At 36.2% G+C, this 17,260-nt stretch overlaps 1 protein-coding gene and 1 long non-coding RNA gene across 2 annotated transcripts; both read right to left on the bottom strand.

Annotated features, from left to right (window-relative positions):
- Positions 1-2,465: 2,465 nt before the first annotated feature.
- On the bottom strand, positions 2,466-5,148 carry LOC132618139 (uncharacterized). Its single transcript, XR_009573998.1, has 3 exons — positions 4,571-5,148; positions 3,597-3,663; positions 2,466-2,658 (listed from the first exon to the last, which is right to left on the bottom strand). It is a non-coding gene; the product is annotated as an uncharacterized LOC132618139 (long non-coding RNA).
- A 3,612-nt stretch (positions 5,149-8,760) lies between these two features.
- LOC132618741 (mannose-6-phosphate isomerase 1-like) lies at positions 8,761-14,535 on the bottom strand. Its single transcript, XM_060333740.1, has 5 exons — positions 14,086-14,535; positions 12,807-12,974; positions 11,492-11,704; positions 10,586-10,852; positions 8,761-9,175 (listed from the first exon to the last, which is right to left on the bottom strand). Exons 1-5 carry the CDS (start codon positions 14,395-14,397, stop codon positions 8,861-8,863), a joined length of 1,275 nt encoding a protein of 424 aa, XP_060189723.1. The 5' UTR covers positions 14,398-14,535; the 3' UTR covers positions 8,761-8,860.
- Positions 14,536-17,260: the final 2,725 nt, after the last annotated feature.

Here is a 17,260-nt window from a genome sequence, read left to right as displayed (position 1 = left end):
TCCGAGGTCAGTTCCGAAACTAGTAGCACATAGACACCATGGGTCCCCCGCTAGTCATGACTATCATGCGAACAAGGCCTTTAGCATGTGTGTATGGTTGTGTTACTTATCATTGGTTGCATTACATTGGACATCATCTTATTCCTATGATTGAGTTGTTTGGTTGTTGTTGTTGGGCCTATCTAGCTATCTATCATGTTGATTTTATGAATGTATGCACAAGCTAATTTTAGTCGGCCTCTGATATCTACCAGTATATAGTGTTTGTACTGATTCTACGTTGTTGCACCCTTTTCGAGTGCAGATTGAGTACCAAGACCGTCTTCTAGGCCTCACATCTAGCCCGGGGCTACTTCTGATTAGATCCGAGGGTGAGCTCCTATCCAGCCATGCCGCCTGGAGATCTCTCTTATTGATGTCTATTCTACTTTCTAGACATTATTATTCCACTTCAGACACTTATGTATTCCTAGACAGTATATTTTGGTAGAGTCCTTGTATGATGACTTTTAGTTATTGGGATTGTATTATGTAGTATTCCACACCTATTTTCTATTTATGGCACGGCTTAGACTTATTATTATTATTTCTGTTGTTATTTAAGTTATTTGGATATTTGAATGATTAATCAGATAAAGGGATAGTTCGCCCACCAGGGGGGTTAACGTGGGTGCCATCACAACGTTTTGGATCGTGACATATTCAGAGCCCTGAAATCCACCTTCAAGGCTTTGAGCTTCAGGAAAATGTTCTTCATAGCATATCTATCTTGTTGACAGTCCCATCTGTTCTTTACAATGCTTAAGAAATCAGGGTGATCAGCCCATATGTTGAAAATTTTGAAAAGAGTTTTCCATTGCCACTGATTATCCTTCAATGATAGTAACATAGGGGAGTGATCTGAGAAATGAGGAAGATCCTATTCAGCCAGTATATGAACCCAAGTCATCATCCAAGCATGGTTGCCAAAGCTTTTGTCAATTTTTGTGCAAATTCTATCTTGCCCAAACTGCTTGTTCGACCAAGTATATTGTTCACCTTTGCAAGCCAGCTCTGATAGTGAAGTGGATTGGATACAGTCAGGAAACTCCTTGATCTCATTAGCAGTAACTTGAGTACCTTACCACCTATCGGTGGAGTAGAGGAGTGCATTGAAATCCCCACATATCATCCATGGATCAACACTTCCCTGAGCTATAGTATTCAGGTATTGCCATAGTGTACTCCTCAGGCCTGTAGTGTTTGCATTGAAATCCCCACATATCATCCATGGATCAACAATTCTCTGAGCTAAAGTATTTAGATATTGCCATAGTGTACTCCTCAGGCCTATAGTGTTGAATCCATATACCACAGTTACTAGCCAATTACAGCATCCTATTTGTTCTTTGATCAAGCAATGTAGAATTTGATCTTCCTCTCTTAGCACAGTAACATCAAACCAACTAGGATCCCAAACTAGCCATATCCTCCCATTAGCAGCACTTTGGTAGTTATGATGCATTGCCCATCTAGGAAAGATGTTGTGACAAACTTTATTTGCATTGTGTTTCTTCACTCTAGTTTCTATCAACCCAGCCAGTTTTATATTTTTATTTTTCACATAGTTCCTCAGTTCCTTTTGTTTATACCTTTTATTGATGGCTCTCACATCCCAAAATAGCCAAGTCATTATATAGTTGGAATGGTTCCTCCTTTATCAGGAGGAGAGGTAGCCTTATCTGTGTTCCTCTTCTGCACAGCATCACCAACCTTCTTATTAGCAGTAGTAGGCAGCACAGGGAAGTTTGAGAGATCAAAGGCAAGGCTAACTACTGCTGCTGGCTTGCTTAAACTAGATTGGGACTCAGGAGATCTACTTTGTGTCGGGACTGTTTGCGTGGGACTAGTAGGTGTAATGACCTGTTGATTCTGTACAGAAGAAGCATGAGAAGTGTGAGGGCCCACCTGACTAGTAGAAGGGATGTTTGTGGCATTGTGCTGCTCAGGAATCCCTACTGGTATTCCCGGGACAGGCCCTTTGTATTGCCGCTCCTGGGTGACATTCCTGTTATTCCTCTTCTTGGCACTGGCTTAGGTTCTTCTGTCACGACCCAACCCCGTAGGCCGTGACTAGTACCCGATCTGGGCACCCGAATCCATCTATCAAATATTATCTCAAATTCTATCAACTCATTCTAGTATATGGCGGAAGCCGGCAAGGCTTTATTTCAAATTTAGGTAATTTCCAGAAAAATTTCGGCAGAGTTTCCTTTGTTTTACGAACTATCCAATATACCCTGCACGCAGAAAATACCAACAAAAGCCATACAGGGCTAACCAAGCAATATATAAACCTATGCGGACCGGCCGCCTCGGCGTATAGGATCGCCCAAACAACATATGCGGACCGGCCGCCTCGGCGTATGGGATCGCCCAAACGACATGTACATACATCCATACAGAAAGACCCTAACCCACAAACATGTCCACAGATCTCTAAACAGACCGACAGAATCATATGACAGGACAGGGCCCCGCCGTACCCATGAACGAATATATACAAATGCACTAATAAAAATATATATACCAAAAGTATAAGCTCCGGAAAGAGAGGAGCACTCCGAATAGCAGAAAGGGTGTCCTAAACAGGTGGATCACCAGGCTGTGCGTCCGTACCTGCGGGCATGAAACGCAGCCCCCGGAGAAGGGGGTCAGTACGAAATATGTACTGAGTATGCAAAGCAGAAGGTACAGAAATAATTCTGAACAATAATCGAATCAGATATATAGAAAATAATACATATAAAAAAATATCAAAATGTTTATTTCCAAAGTATAAATTATGCATAGGGCACAGGAAAATGTGGTCGCCCGCCTGTCGATGGCGCCACAACACAGCATAACACCAGAAAGTTTCAAATCTCCGAATCCCCGTCACACATCACAACACAGCATAACACCGAACACATCATAACGCCAAACATAAGTGGAACCCGGCCCTCGATCGAGGAGCACGGTGAACCATAATCACAGCATAACACCGGAATGTATCACAAAGCGCATGACAACAGAACCGGCCCGGAAACCGGCGAACGATATCATAGGGCACGAGCGGAGTAGTGAGGAATCATATGCATAAAATCATCATCATAAATCCAAAAGATAAGTAAAATAGTCATATTTGAAATCGGAACAATAATTACAACATTTTCTTCCCAAAGTTACCGAAATTACCTAAAGGGCGTCGCGGGACCCACGGACGAGTATAGGCCCGAACTGAGCCCGCCTATGAAAAACATACTCATTTTATATCATACAAACTCCTACGAAAATTTCAAAGCAATCCGAGCTTTTCTGAGGAAATTATGAGCGTTTGAAGTTTTGGAATCGCTAAAGAATGAACTTTAAAACAAAAATCAGCTTTCATGTAATCTTTACAAATTATGGATTCCAAGAACATAAGGATCAATGTTTTGCCATGACAAGGCAAGGATGCCAAAGAACAAATGTGATTCATAAACATGCTCGGATTGTGAGAATAGAGTTTCCTCGAGGCTTATATCATAGCCTATTTTAACTAAGGCATGCCGAAGAAGGAAGATTACTTTACATACCTCAAACGCTCTCCAATACGATCCAAACTCAAGCTAAATCCAACCTATGATTCGGGCTGCCCACGATCTATAAACAAGCCATAAAATGCCAAACATTAGCTAAAGACTTTTTGGGCATTAAATTCCAATTTCGCCCTTAATTCTACAGAAATTTGGGCAGCATTTCCCCTGTAAATAGGCTACCCCGAGAATTTAACTCGGCCGTATCAATCAACAACAACAACAGCAACCAACCTAACAACATTAATAATCAATCCGAAAGGTAATACAACAATAATAGCTCTCTTTTCCATCATTCATCAACTTTCATAAATTCAATTCGACGACTTACCTTCAAGCCAAAATCGACGCTTATACGCTCACATACTAACCCGAACCCATACCAAAAACATTTCAAGACATTCTAAGCAATTCATACAACATTTCCAACAACCCAAATTTTTTTCTCCAAGCTGGCCGAACACAGCCCCAACCGAGACAGCCCTTTAATTTATTATTTTTTTTTTCATTTCCAAATCATGGTTTGTATCCTCAATTTACATTCTAACAATGCTATCTCATCAATATACCAATTACAATAAATATACAATAACCTCCAAAAACAGTCCGCACATTAACAACATCATTTTGAGTCAACAAACATTCATTTCCAACATAAGATTCATAGCGACGACGATTAAAACATTAAGCGACGTTCATTCGTTCATCGTCATATAATGTGACCCATTTCAATCAACACTACACATACACATATATGGATGATTTCCAATTGTTCTTCACCTTACAATGATCATAATCAACTAACTAAACATTAATTCATAATTTTAATCACAACACAACAACACCCATCACACGCCCAACCCTCATACATATGGCATCCACTTCACCATTCTTTATTTCATGATTTTCAACCATAATAAGATACTACAACATGAATAGAACCTTCATAACACAAATACAAGATCAAATCTTACCTTTTTCTCTTCAACTTCCAATAGGCTAGGGTTTCCAAAAGATGAAAAACAATGGGTTGATCGCTCCAACGATGCTTCCACGCTACTTAGGGACCTCAATATAATAGGTTTTCATCATCAAAATAATTTTAGAAGGACAAGAAATGGAGGTGGATTTTTTTTTTTTTTTTGGGTTGTGGCCGTGAGCTCCTTAATGGAGGGAGCTTCACTTTTTTTTTTTTTTTTTTTTTTTTTTTTAAGTGTGGATGAAGAGAAAAATGAAGTGGTCATCTTTATTTAAGTTAACAAGACTTGGTCAAGGTCCCTTGGCCCACATAATGAGTTGTTCCACTTAGAAGATGACACAAAGTTGTGTGGGCACCACATGGAATTTGTGGATGACTTTCCACTTCAAATTTTATCACTTTTGGTCCCAAATTTTCCTAATTGTTCCATACCAATAAATTCATGCACAACTTATATCTCAAAATAAATTCGAAGGTCAAGAATCCCGACTTTGTATCCCAAAATAATTTTGTCCTTAGATTATCATAAATAAATCCGGATTATTTCACTGTACAAAAATACGGGTTCTAACACTACAGGTTTAGGAGGCTCTTTACAACAATGCCCAACAGTGTCACATTTGTGGCAGTAGTCAGGCTTCCATTCAAATTGTACATCCTGTAGAAATTGATTCCCCTTAGGATCCTTCACAGTAATTTCTTCAGGCAACTCCTTAGTGATATTACTACTATACATAAGGGACAACCAAGGGGTATTTTTAGTCCTCACAAAAGTTTTCAATTTAATGTCAAAATTTTCAATTAATTACTTCTAGGTCCCAAATTTAATTTTTAATTTTATTGTCTACTTTTCATTACTTTACTACTATATATAAGGGAGAATACCCATTTTCTGTAGCCTTCACGTGATTTTGTTTTTTTGACTCTTTTTACCCCTAATTAAATTTTTAATGGCTTTGTGAATCTTCACGCATTTTGGTAAATTTTTAGAACTTTAAGGACTTTTTTCATGCCCTCTAAAAATGATGATGTTATGAAAAAGGCTATAGAAGCCCCACAAATCACAGAGGCCCTACAAATCATACTCATACATATTTGAATCTTTTATGTAGAAATATTATTAAACTTGTTTCAAGTTATGTTTTTCCTTAAGAATTTATTATAGACACATAAAGAGCTATCATATCTTCAATTCTATCTTAATATAGGCTTAATTGTTGAACTAAAATATTATTCTTATAATACTATTTATTATTTATTAACGTTATTTACCATTTATCATTTGCTATTTTAATTTTTTATTCATCCATTTAGTAATTTCTTTTTAATTTTCTCCTACAATCTTATGTCGTACATGCTGACGAACATAAGTAATTTATAAGAATTTCACTTAAGTTTGGATTAAGTTTTAAATTAATAACAGAAATATAAATAACTTATATCATTGTTAAATACTTTAAAATGTAAATTATTGTCCCTCCGTCTCAATCGTAAAAATGAATTCTGAAGTACGGTAGTTAATTAATAAATTTTACGTGCGCACACTATTAACATAAAATTTATTTACTATATTAAAAGAGTAACTATGAAATATTATTTGTATATATTTTGAAAAGGTTTGTAAAAATATTGTAGTTAAGGAAAATACAATTGATTTTCAAACAGTAATAATACTAGGCAATTACAAAAATTATATTTTTTACTTTTTTCTTAAATATTAAAATACTTTACAAAATATCAGATAATCAATATTTTATATAGGTTAAGATAAAATAGCTATGTTTAACATGAAGAAGTTATTACAATGTATATTTCATAAAATGGTTTATTAAATTAAGAAAAGTAAAAAAAAATGTTATTTTTTTAACATGCATCTTTTGGAAGGTAAAAGAAAGCAAGTCGGAAAAATTAATTCTATTGACTTTTCAGTATTTTTTTGTGATTTAATTTGAAAGAATCTACAAAAAATTCTTGTAATATCAAGGCTTTTAATTATTTATATTTATTTGTAAGTTAACTTTATTGATTTCATCATGCTACTGTAATATCTTTGGTAAAATAATAAGGTAGCCAATATGGATTCAATTCAAAGAAACAAATAAAATTAGTTTAACATATGAAAACTCAATTTGGATCATCGGAGACTTTGATCTCAAAAAATTTAAGTAAAATGGAAATTAGAAGAGCTTTCATATGTTTGATTTTTTTTTATTAAATCTAATATATAAACTAAGAAAAATACTTCCCTTTAATTTTCAGGTACATTTTTGTACTTTAATATTTTAGAAGCCTTTCGAAGCATCAGATTGATGTCACGAAAACAAAGCAGCAAAAGCAGAAAAGATTTAAAAGATATCTATAAATTAAAATTTTAATGTCAGTAGCCAAATGCCACTAATTTACTTCAATAAGAATCCTTGCATAAGATATTCTGGTTTGCTTGGTGGTGCATTCATCTGCATAGACAGGCTTTCCAATTGCACTTGCAATTCTTCCAAGAGATGCACTACTGCAGAGGATATCCTGCATATCTTCCTATTTTGGAATTTAACAACATAATATCCCTCATCATGGAAGTATATACCAGGATCTGCAACATCAGCCCAGTTCAAAGCTATGTATCGTTTCGTAACATCATAACCAGGGCATTTCCCTATAACATAAGCTATAAGTGCACATTTCCATTTCAATTCCTCTGGGTCCACCTCTACATGTTCTAGTTGTACTACCACATTGCCATCTACCATTTGACGGGATAGTAGTCTAGATTCATACCGTGGGAAGCAGCTCGGTTCTTCTGGAACAGGTCGTTCCATGCTCTGGTTGGTTCTGCTCCTACTGGTTCAGGTTTTTCCACCACAGATCCATCCTTTTCTTTGCTAGATTCATCACCTATTTCCCGCAAAGTGGGCGCTGCATGCTCTGCAATCTCGGAAACAGTTTGGGCATCCACATCGGTTACTGTTCCATTAGATTGAGCAGGTGATTCTGTCAATTTTGCTTTGCCCGCTTGAGGGGTAGGCTGCTTCTCACTCAAATTCAGTTGCTTAGCTACCTTCGTAGACCGGAAAGAAGAGGATCCAGCTTCAAGAACATTCCCCAATCCCAACTGAATAGGTGTTAATTTCCCCTGCGCAGTGGGATTATTTCCACTAGCCACCGTAATACGAGCTCCAATTGAGCTCCCTAGCGTTTCAATTGTTTCTTTCCGAGGTAGGCCTCGCCCTCTTTTGCCCCCCTTTGCTATGGATTCCACAGGGACGCACATTAGCCTAACATGAGCCCAGGTCATGGTTGACAGAGAAGAGAACTGCACTTCAAATCAAGTATACATGCATGAACTACATGTAAAACTGAGCTGAAGACATGTTGCTTTAGCAAGAAAAAGAGAGAAGAAGCAGTCACTAATGTTTGAAAGTTATCTAATTAAGTGGATATTCGTGCAAAAAAAAAAAAAAAAACTCAAGGCGAGTAATACTTAAATGAGGCGACCAAAACAGGGCGTCAATGAAAATTTTACGAAACAAAAGGATGGATTTCTAATTATGGATTAAGGCATCCTGGAAAAGTCCTGATCAATATATTGCTTTGAAATTCCTATTTGTATATGCTGTAAAAACTTGCAAGTTCAACCAAGAAGTAAATGATCACTCCCCTTCTACCTTCTTTCCTGTTCCTTTATCTTAAACCAAACAAAGGAAATTTCCCTTCAAACCTTTTTTTCTTGTCCTCCTCTTGGTTAATTATCTTTTTCCAGAAAAAAAAAAAGGGGGTCAGTTCCATGTACAGCCAAACCTCTCTTTAATAGTATCGTTTGTTCCAATATTTTTTGCTGCTATAACGAAACGCTGTTACAGAGAATGTATGACATAACATAACATAGCATAGCACCCAAGGCCCAAGGGTGCAGCTTAGTGGCCAATGAAGTGGATTGAAAACCATGAGCTCTCAGTTTCAAATCCAGCAAAGATAAAAAACACTAGGTGATTTCTAACCTTGGTGAATAGAGATATCTGGTACCTAGACACCACGGTTATAAAAAAATGATACTAACATAACATGAAAGATCGGTTCCATAAAAAACCATAGAGGATGCCCGGTTATAGAGAGGTTTGATTCTACATGTCAAAAAAGTGGGAGAAAATATGTTTACCCGAGAAGAATTCATCGACCACTAATATCACCTTGACACAACAAATTTCTGTGTAGATGCGCATTATACAGCAAGATTATATTCCTGGTATCTGATCAAAATCCTAGCTAGAGTTGAATAAAATAAAATACACTATTTATGCAACTCAAACAACCTGCTGCTAACTCCTGCTCTATATAGATGTAAACCAGACAAGGTTGCAACAGTAATCTTGGTATTTGCAGATGCAAATAAGACATCACCTTCAGCAACTACCTCGTCTGATGATGTGGTCATCGTTCCCTCGCCCCCCACAACCAAAAAAATGGAAGGACCGGGAATGGAAGGAAATACAGTTGTTGAGTTTTGGGGAAGAATGCAACGGTCCACCTCAAATTCATCAAAAGGAGGGAGGTATCTCTTTGTGTATGGATTAACCACAGTACCCTTCAGAATTTCAGGAAAACCCTGCAACAAAAAATGCTGATTCAGATTCATAGCAATGCTATGTATTTCAGTTTAGAGAATCAATTGGCCATAACCCAAAAATCTTCTCTCATATCAAGACATCCATATACAACAATTCTTGAGAAAACAAAAATAGTCCCTTATGTTTAAGGATAGGTTCAAAATAGTCCCTTAAGTATGCACTTAACAGTTTTCGTCTTTTCAGTTTGCCAAAAGTTCAACACTTTTAGTCGCAGTCAAATATTTACCGAACTCGGTCTGCAAGATTTGACGGGAACTATGAAAAAAGTAAATTAGGGGGAAATCATATTTAGAGGTACAATTTTTGTAGCTTCTGCAATTTTTAATTTATTTCTAGAGTCTGGTGCAGTTTTTTTTTTTTTTTTGAAAACTGGTAATGTTTAGTCGGGTGCAGCTTTTTGAGGTGTAATTCTGCATTTCTTTAATATTTTTTTAGTGTTTAGCGTAGTTTTTTTGTGTTGCATATTTTAGGATTTGATGAGACTTTCTTGGTGTTTATAGTTAAAATCTTTTTTCCCACTATTTTCATCAAATTTAACCAATAGAGTTCAGTAATATTTTACAGCGACTAAAAGTGTTAACTTTTGGCAAACTTAAAGGACAAAACTGTTAAGTGCATACTTAAGGAACTATTTTGAACCTACCCTCAAACATAAGGGACCATTTTTGTCATTTTCTGACAATTCTTCGTGAAACCTTGGCTCTTAAAAGATATTAATATGAAGGATATGCACATTCAAAGCCACCAATCATTCTATTATAGCTGAATCAATTCTTTGATAGGATTCGTAATAAAAGAAGACATCCCAAACAATTTCAATAACCATATTGAGCTCAAACAATAGAACTCTTGCCTAATCTATAGTTGTTTAGACTCCTATTCTTTGAGGTACATAATAAAGTTGCTGCTTTATTCAAAGTTTAGTCGTGAACATTAGTTTCCAACTATTAACTTGTTTGGCCAATCTTCTCTATGGCTAGAAGTGTTTTTTTTTTTTTTTTAATTTTGAAAAAAAGTGTTTTTTTTTTTTTTTTTAACTTAAGGTTTCTGGCCGAATTTTTAGGTGAAGAGAAAGTGATTTGAGTAGAAGCAAAAACTGCTTTGAGAAGTAGAAAAAATTAGCTTCTTCCCAAAAGTACTTTTTTGAAAAGCACTTTTGGAAAAATACACTTAGAAGCACTTTTTAAAAGCATGTCAGCCACTAATTGCTGCTCAAAGTGATTTTCATGCTGATTAGCCAAACACAAACTACTTCTCACCAAAAGTACTTTTTTGAAAACACTTCTCAAAATAAGCTGATTTTAGAAAGTTGGCCAAACAGGCTAATATATCACAAAGATTAACCAACATGGGGAATGAAGTAAAACAGCAATGGTGTCTGACAATACCAGTTTGTATGTGAGCATTGAACAGAGTATCTTAACATCTCGGTGCTTTGGAGTTAGACCGGCACGTATTACGTTGTCTGAATTCGCCATGCATTCAACAGATTCACCAAATAAATATGCATGAGGTTCGTTTGAGCCCAAATATAAAGCTTCCCCAGGGTTGAGCTTCACATAATTTAACAAGTATGCAGCTAAGACACCAACATCAGCTGGATACTGCTTCTCAAGTTGTAGAATCAGTTGTTCTTTGTCAGTTAGATGCCTCGCCTACAAACATGAAAGATGAATGCATATTAAGAGCCAATTGGAAATCTGAATATAAGCAGCAAGAGTTTGCCTGAAGAGACCATACGCAGTTCATCATGTTTGCATCGATCACATAGCAACTGAGATGGAAAATCAAGTCCAAACAAATTAGCTCCTTCATAGAAAATTGCACAACTTGATGGAGGTTATAACAGTTTCGTTTCAGCTAACCCTTACACAGTTAATGTGTAAGAGAACAAGCTCGTTTTTTCTTTTTTGTGAATGAACAAGGATAAGATAGATCAGCTGTAGCATTAAAATCCAGAAATCTCATACTCAAATTAATAAAACCTTGCGATACTCTAATCCTTACATTCTTCAGAAATTAACTTATTTTTACATTTATTTGCCCACTGTGAAAGAGTCTAATTGTAAGTTGGTAGAGGCATGCAAGCATGTCTTTGCGTAAAGAAATTGGTCAAAGACACAAACACATAAATTAAGACAATAAAGACCAAACATTTCCAAAACCTAAGAGAATTACTTTCCAAATGAACAAGTTACGACCACACAGGAGAACAAAAAGGACACTCCAACTAATGCTCAAGTAAAACAAAAAAAAATTATACTTTCACTTGGTCATGGATCAATTTGGACTACCTGGTCTTCAACGTTTAGGCGATTAATCAGCTTGGATAACACTTCGGCAGTCACATCCTTGCGAACTGTCATTACATCGGTAAATACTGATCGTAGCAGTAATCTAACTTCCTCCTTCCCATCATCCTCATTAAAGTGTAAAACTTGCTCTGCTTTTGCATTACCAATCACTTCCACAATCTCGGGTGTGGTACGAACAATCACCTTGAGCTCCTGGAAAAAAAATTCAATATACTTGTTATCACAATCAAATATGTTCTCTAGTTAATAAATGTGTTCATGTTAGTACACTTAAGGTCCTATGCTTTTTCGGATTTTTTTTAGTCTTGTCAGAGATTTATATACCAATTGAAAATACAGAGAACTTCTACTACTTTTTGTCTTCATTTTAGTTTGTATTATAATGGCACTAGGTGGCTTAAATGAAGCGACATGGTCAACGAGGATTCATATAGTCCGACTGTCTTCTACTTAGCCGTTTATACCTGCAGCCTGACATAAATTGCACAACTTTTGAGCACAGAAAAAGAAAGCAAACTATACTAGTTTCTTAACTCATATGCTAACCAGAATACCCAGTTGGCAGCCTTTCGTTTCACCATAGATAAGGAAGGAGGGTGTGAAAATTGCTATCTGGAACTCATTTTCCACTTTCCTATAATTTTTCTCCCTGAAGTTTAAAATTTTGTCATCTGGTTGTCAGGGGAGGAACAACAAGCTCAAGTTCATACTATTACCTTTTTTAAAAGGGGATGTTCAGATAGTATAAATGGAAACAATCATCTAACTTTAAGCAATTCATAAACAATTTTTAATAGGACGGTTTCACACTCATGATTTTGCCAATGAAGAAAAGCATGACAAAATATCAGATTCCAAAATGAGAGGGTACATGTAAATAACAGCAGCCAAGTGATTTAATTATCTTATTATCTATCAAAAATGGGGCAGTGTAGCCTGTTGACTGCACCACAGATTTATTTTTGATGACCAAGAAATCCGTCAAGGACCAACACAGCCTTCGAAACTCAGGGATACTGGGCCCACCCCTTTACCCTTCTCCACTCAAATACTAGGCTTAGTTCGCATGGCGCAAGGCTCAAACCTATGACCTAAATTACAATAGTCCCTCAACCTTTGCCACTCGAACTAAGCCCAGGGCCCCAGAATATTACATAAACGTGCTTCTACTAGAATAACTTTTAAGGAACAGGAAACTTATATGCACCCGAAATATGCATCATTTGAGAGTAAGAAAGCCTATGAACACTCCAAATATTAACTAGGCTAACATAAACCTTAAGTCCTCAAGTACCTCCAGACTGACAAACCCACATAAAGCTTCAAATTGAGTCAGCGCCAAAGCCATCTCGGGTTTGTGATTGTCATCCTTGTAAACAGATGGCTGCTCTTTATGCAGAGAAGTGGCCAGATCCTTGTCTGGATGGGCCTGTATGGACAAAGCTTTGGCAACAGATAATACCTAAAAACAAAGAAATGTTAGAAACCTATTTTACCATACAGACAGATAAGTATAAAAGACTTTCACCCATTTAAAATGAATGAAGTTAATCTGATTTTCTAGCTTATCTGGATTCTCTGAGAAAGGGACATGTCGGTTTCAAAGATCTAAATTTTGGTATCACTCTAGTACTTTCTCCATTTTGGAACGTCGGAAGTTGGTTTGTGCTATCATTCTTTTACTATACAGCTCTAAAAATTACATTTAAAAGCTTTCAAATTCTAAATTTGATGTGATGTTTCTCTATAAAACTATCAACCAGTGCTCTAGTATTTTGTTCCAGTATCACTATTACAACAACAAAAAAACTAGTGTAATCCCGCAGGTGGGGTCTGGGAAGGGTAGTGTGTCGCAGACCTTACCCCTACCTTGTAAAGGCAGGGAGACTTTTTCCAATAGACCCTCGGCTCAAGGAAAGATGAAAAGGGAAGCAGTGATAATAAGTCGTAACAACAACAAGATAAATAAGATAAACGAAGGGAAGGAAACAATCAGCTAGTACTAAAAATCTAAGAATAAGCAAACACAAGAATACTACTAATACTCCTGGTACCTACTAACCCTCTACCCTAATTCTCAACCTCCACGCCCTCCTATCAAAGGTCATATCCTCGGTGAGCTGAAGCTGCGCCATGTCCTGCATAATCACCTCTCCCTAATACTTCTTTGGCTTACTTCTACCTCTCATCAGGCCCACCATGGCCAACCTCTCACACTTCCTTACTGGGGCGTCTGTATAGCTCCTCTTCACATGCCCGAACCATCTCAGCCTTACTTCCCGCATCTTGTCCACCATGGTAACGACTACCACCTTGTCCCGAACCTCTTCATTCCTAATCTTATCTTCCACTATCACTATTATAATATTTAAATCAAGTTAATACATAAACTCCTTCTCTAGTCAAATACCATCGTTTAAAATTGGGCAGCAGTAACTGATACCCGACAGCATTTGAGATGATTCACTAAGTAACAGGTGAAGGATTCTTTGATTTATCCTCAAGATCAGTCCATACAAAGCCATAGAATGTAATTACAGACATTTAAGAAAACAAAGGCTAGAAGAGCAAACCTTAAAGAGAAAAGGAAAGTCGGTACCCCACTTATTGACAACAATATCTCCAAGAACACTAGTTGGGTTTCTCTCAATCCACTCCTTCAACGTCAACTTTTCACCATTGTCAGCTCCTTTCAAAACATATGATGGGCCAGACTCATGTGTGCCCATCCAAAACTCAGCATATGGCTCATCTTTATTAATATCAATTCCAGTATTTCTATAATACAGACGTCCAACTGTGGATTCACGACCAATGCGACCCCAATCATAATTTTTAACACAACACATTAACTTGATCAACCCACCACCATTTAGTTCCTCCATATGGAATGGTGTAGATTTTGGAGGGTCTCATTGCTCTGGTGTAGAGTCACACATGGCGTTTCTTGATCTGAGCTTTATGTTAACACTTTCAATGTGGAACTAAATGGAGATCTCTGTGAAAACTGCAAAAACCAGAAAAAGAAAACAGATGGCAAAATGTAGATTAAATGGACAAAAATGTTCCTAAACTTTGGTTGTAGGTTCAAAATAGTCCCTTAAGTATCATTTGAGCAATTGTTTTCCTTCAAAATTTGCCTAAAGTGAGAACTTTGGTCTCCGTCAGATATTTACAAAATTCCGACCGTTAAATTTTATCGGAAAATATTTAACGAAAACGCACATTTGAAAGTACAACTTTTGTACTCCCTCCGTCCCAATTTATGTGATATGTTTTGACTAGACATGTAGTTTAAGAAAGAAATGAAGACTTTTGAAATTTGTGGTCTAAAACAAGTCATAGATATTTGTGTGGCTAGAAAGAATTTCATTAAGGGGAAAGGAGGAAGTTTTAAGTTAAAATATTTCTAAATATAGAAATGTATCATTCTTTTTGGGACATAATAGAAAGGAAAGTGTATCACATAAATTGGGACAAGGGGAGTAGTAGTTTATATTACTACGTTTGATCTATTTTAAGAGGTGTAATTTTTGTTATTTTGGTGACTTTATGTGTCTGATGTATTCTCCCTGTTCATTTTTACATGTTCCTTATCTGTCTGTTGCCATGGAATGTATAGGTAGGGATTGTCAGTATCTATTTTATGGATGATTTAAAAAGGGAGAACTGATTATGTATTTAATTCTTTATTGTGGAGTGATTTTGAAATTTTATCAAAAGCTTTATCTGATTTTAACGAATTTACAGATGAGCTAAACAGTGCAAATGTCATGCGACCGAAGGGACAGGTTATGACTAACCTACTCCACTAACTATTTCTTCAGAAAATGTGTTGCTGTTGATGTAGGTGGTTCAAAATACTCGAAAAACGAGTATTGCAATGGTAGCCTAGAAAGCTAATGGTGATGTGCTTCATGCATGCCGATGGAAGTCCAATTCATTTTATTGGAAAAGTCGTGATCGCTGAACGTTGGCGATTTGAAAAGTAATTTGTGTTGCAGTGAAGCAAGGATGGAAGAATATAAAAATATTATCAGACTCATCAACTATGATTCAAATGCTTAATAGGAATATAGTTACTACTTGGGATGTAATTAATGTGTGTGAGGATATCTAGCACTTCAGACAGTATCTAGATGATGTAGCGTTTATATATATAAGTAGACGCACTAATACATGTAGTCATAGATTAGCTAAGTTAGCTTTGTTCTTATTTCATGAAGCCTCTTGGATTGAAAACTTTCCAGTATGGGTTGTAAATGAGGCTTCTTACTCCTTTGTACAATTGACTACCGCTTAATATCAATTCTGGAAAAAAAAAAGTATATTTTGAGACATTTATTTAGAGTGAATTATTCAGGAGAAAATCATGCACGTTTTTGGCAGGTATTTAATTAAAAGACTTAATAGCTGCTTAATGCATAAGCAATTTCACTTGTTAAGAGTGGGTAAAAGTTAATCAGCACTCGGTATTAATACCAAGTCAAATGATATATGATATTGTTAATATGTAGACTTTTAACATTTAGTCATCTTTAATTGATATGAACTTTTATCTCATTAAATCACTTAACTAAAGTAAATTTACATGATTTAATGCAAACTTATTCTATATGGATGGAGAAAAGGACAAAAATGGTCCCTTAATTATGATAGTAGGTTCAAAATAGTCCCTTAACTATGCACTTAACGGTTTTAGTCCTTTAAGTTTGTTACAAGTTAACAAAAATGGTCCCTTAACTATGAGAGTAGGTTCAAAATAGTCTCTTAACTATGCACTTAACGGTTTTGGTCCTTTAAGTTTGCCATAAGTTGACAAAATGGTCCCTTAACTATGAGGGTTGGTTAAAAATAGTCCCTTAAGTATGCACTTAACGGTTTGATAATGTCAGAAAATGCTGTCTCGAAACACAAAGACCGACAGACTCTATCGATTAAAACTGAGGGAATCCATCGACTAAATAAAATACACTAGACTTTAGAAATAGCAGAAACTAAAAAAGTTGTCACTACCAAAAACAAGCGAAAAAAACGATGGACGGAAACCGATGGATAAAATCGAGGGACACTATTTTTTTTAATTTTTATTGTTTTTTACGAAAACCAACGGAAGTCCATCGGTTATTTTTGAAGAAAAATGTGCGGAAACTATTTTAAAAAAAAGAATCACTACACTGGAAGTATTTAGTTTTCTCTAATTTTCAGTAAAAACGAATCTAGTGTATTTTACTTAGCGAATGGACTCCCTCGATGTTAATCGACAGAATCCGTCGGTCTTTGTGCTCTGAGACACTATTTTTTGACATTATCAAGTCTGTAGGTTTTTCCTCAGTTTTTTCCTATAACCGACTAACGTCCGTCGGTTTTGTCCCGAGTTATTTGACCGATCTAGAGTTCTCACTAATTTTTTCCTTTTTTTCATAGTTCTCGTCAAATCTAACAAATAGAGTTCGGTGAATATTTTGTCGAGACTAAAACTGTCAACTTATGGCAAACTTAAAGGACCAAAACCGTTAAATGCATAGTTAAGGGACTATTTTGAACCTACTCTCATAGTTAAGGGACCGTTTTTGTTAACTTGTAACAAACTTAAAGGACTAAAACCGTTAAGTGCATAGTTAAGGGACTATTTTGAACCTACTATCATAGTTAAGGGACCATTTTTGTCCTTTTCTCTATATGGATGTGTAATACTCATGAGATATTTAGGAGCTCGAAGTTAGAAGTTTGCATTAAAAATTATGA

Source organism: Lycium barbarum, chromosome 11 (assembly GCF_019175385.1).
Source record: "Lycium barbarum isolate Lr01 chromosome 11, ASM1917538v2, whole genome shotgun sequence".
Classification (NCBI taxonomy): Eukaryota; Viridiplantae; Streptophyta; class Magnoliopsida; order Solanales; family Solanaceae; genus Lycium; species Lycium barbarum.
The sequence above is the reverse complement of the archived record's forward strand: the minus strand, read 5'-3'. Positions and strand labels throughout refer to the sequence as shown.

Excerpts from the sequence above, each read along its gene's own strand:
- LOC132618741 (XM_060333740.1), bottom strand. The coding sequence starts at position 14,397 with ATGGAGGAACTAAATGGTGGTGGGTTGATCAAGTTAATGTGTTGTGTT. Across the intron at positions 12,975-14,085 it reads ACTTTCCTTTTCTCTTTAAG|GTATTATCTGTTGCCAAAGC; the intron begins GTTTGCTCTTCT and ends CTTTGTTTTTAG. Across the intron at positions 11,705-12,806 it reads GTGGGTTTGTCAGTCTGGAG|GAGCTCAAGGTGATTGTTCG; the intron begins GTACTTGAGGAC and ends TTTTTTTTCCAG.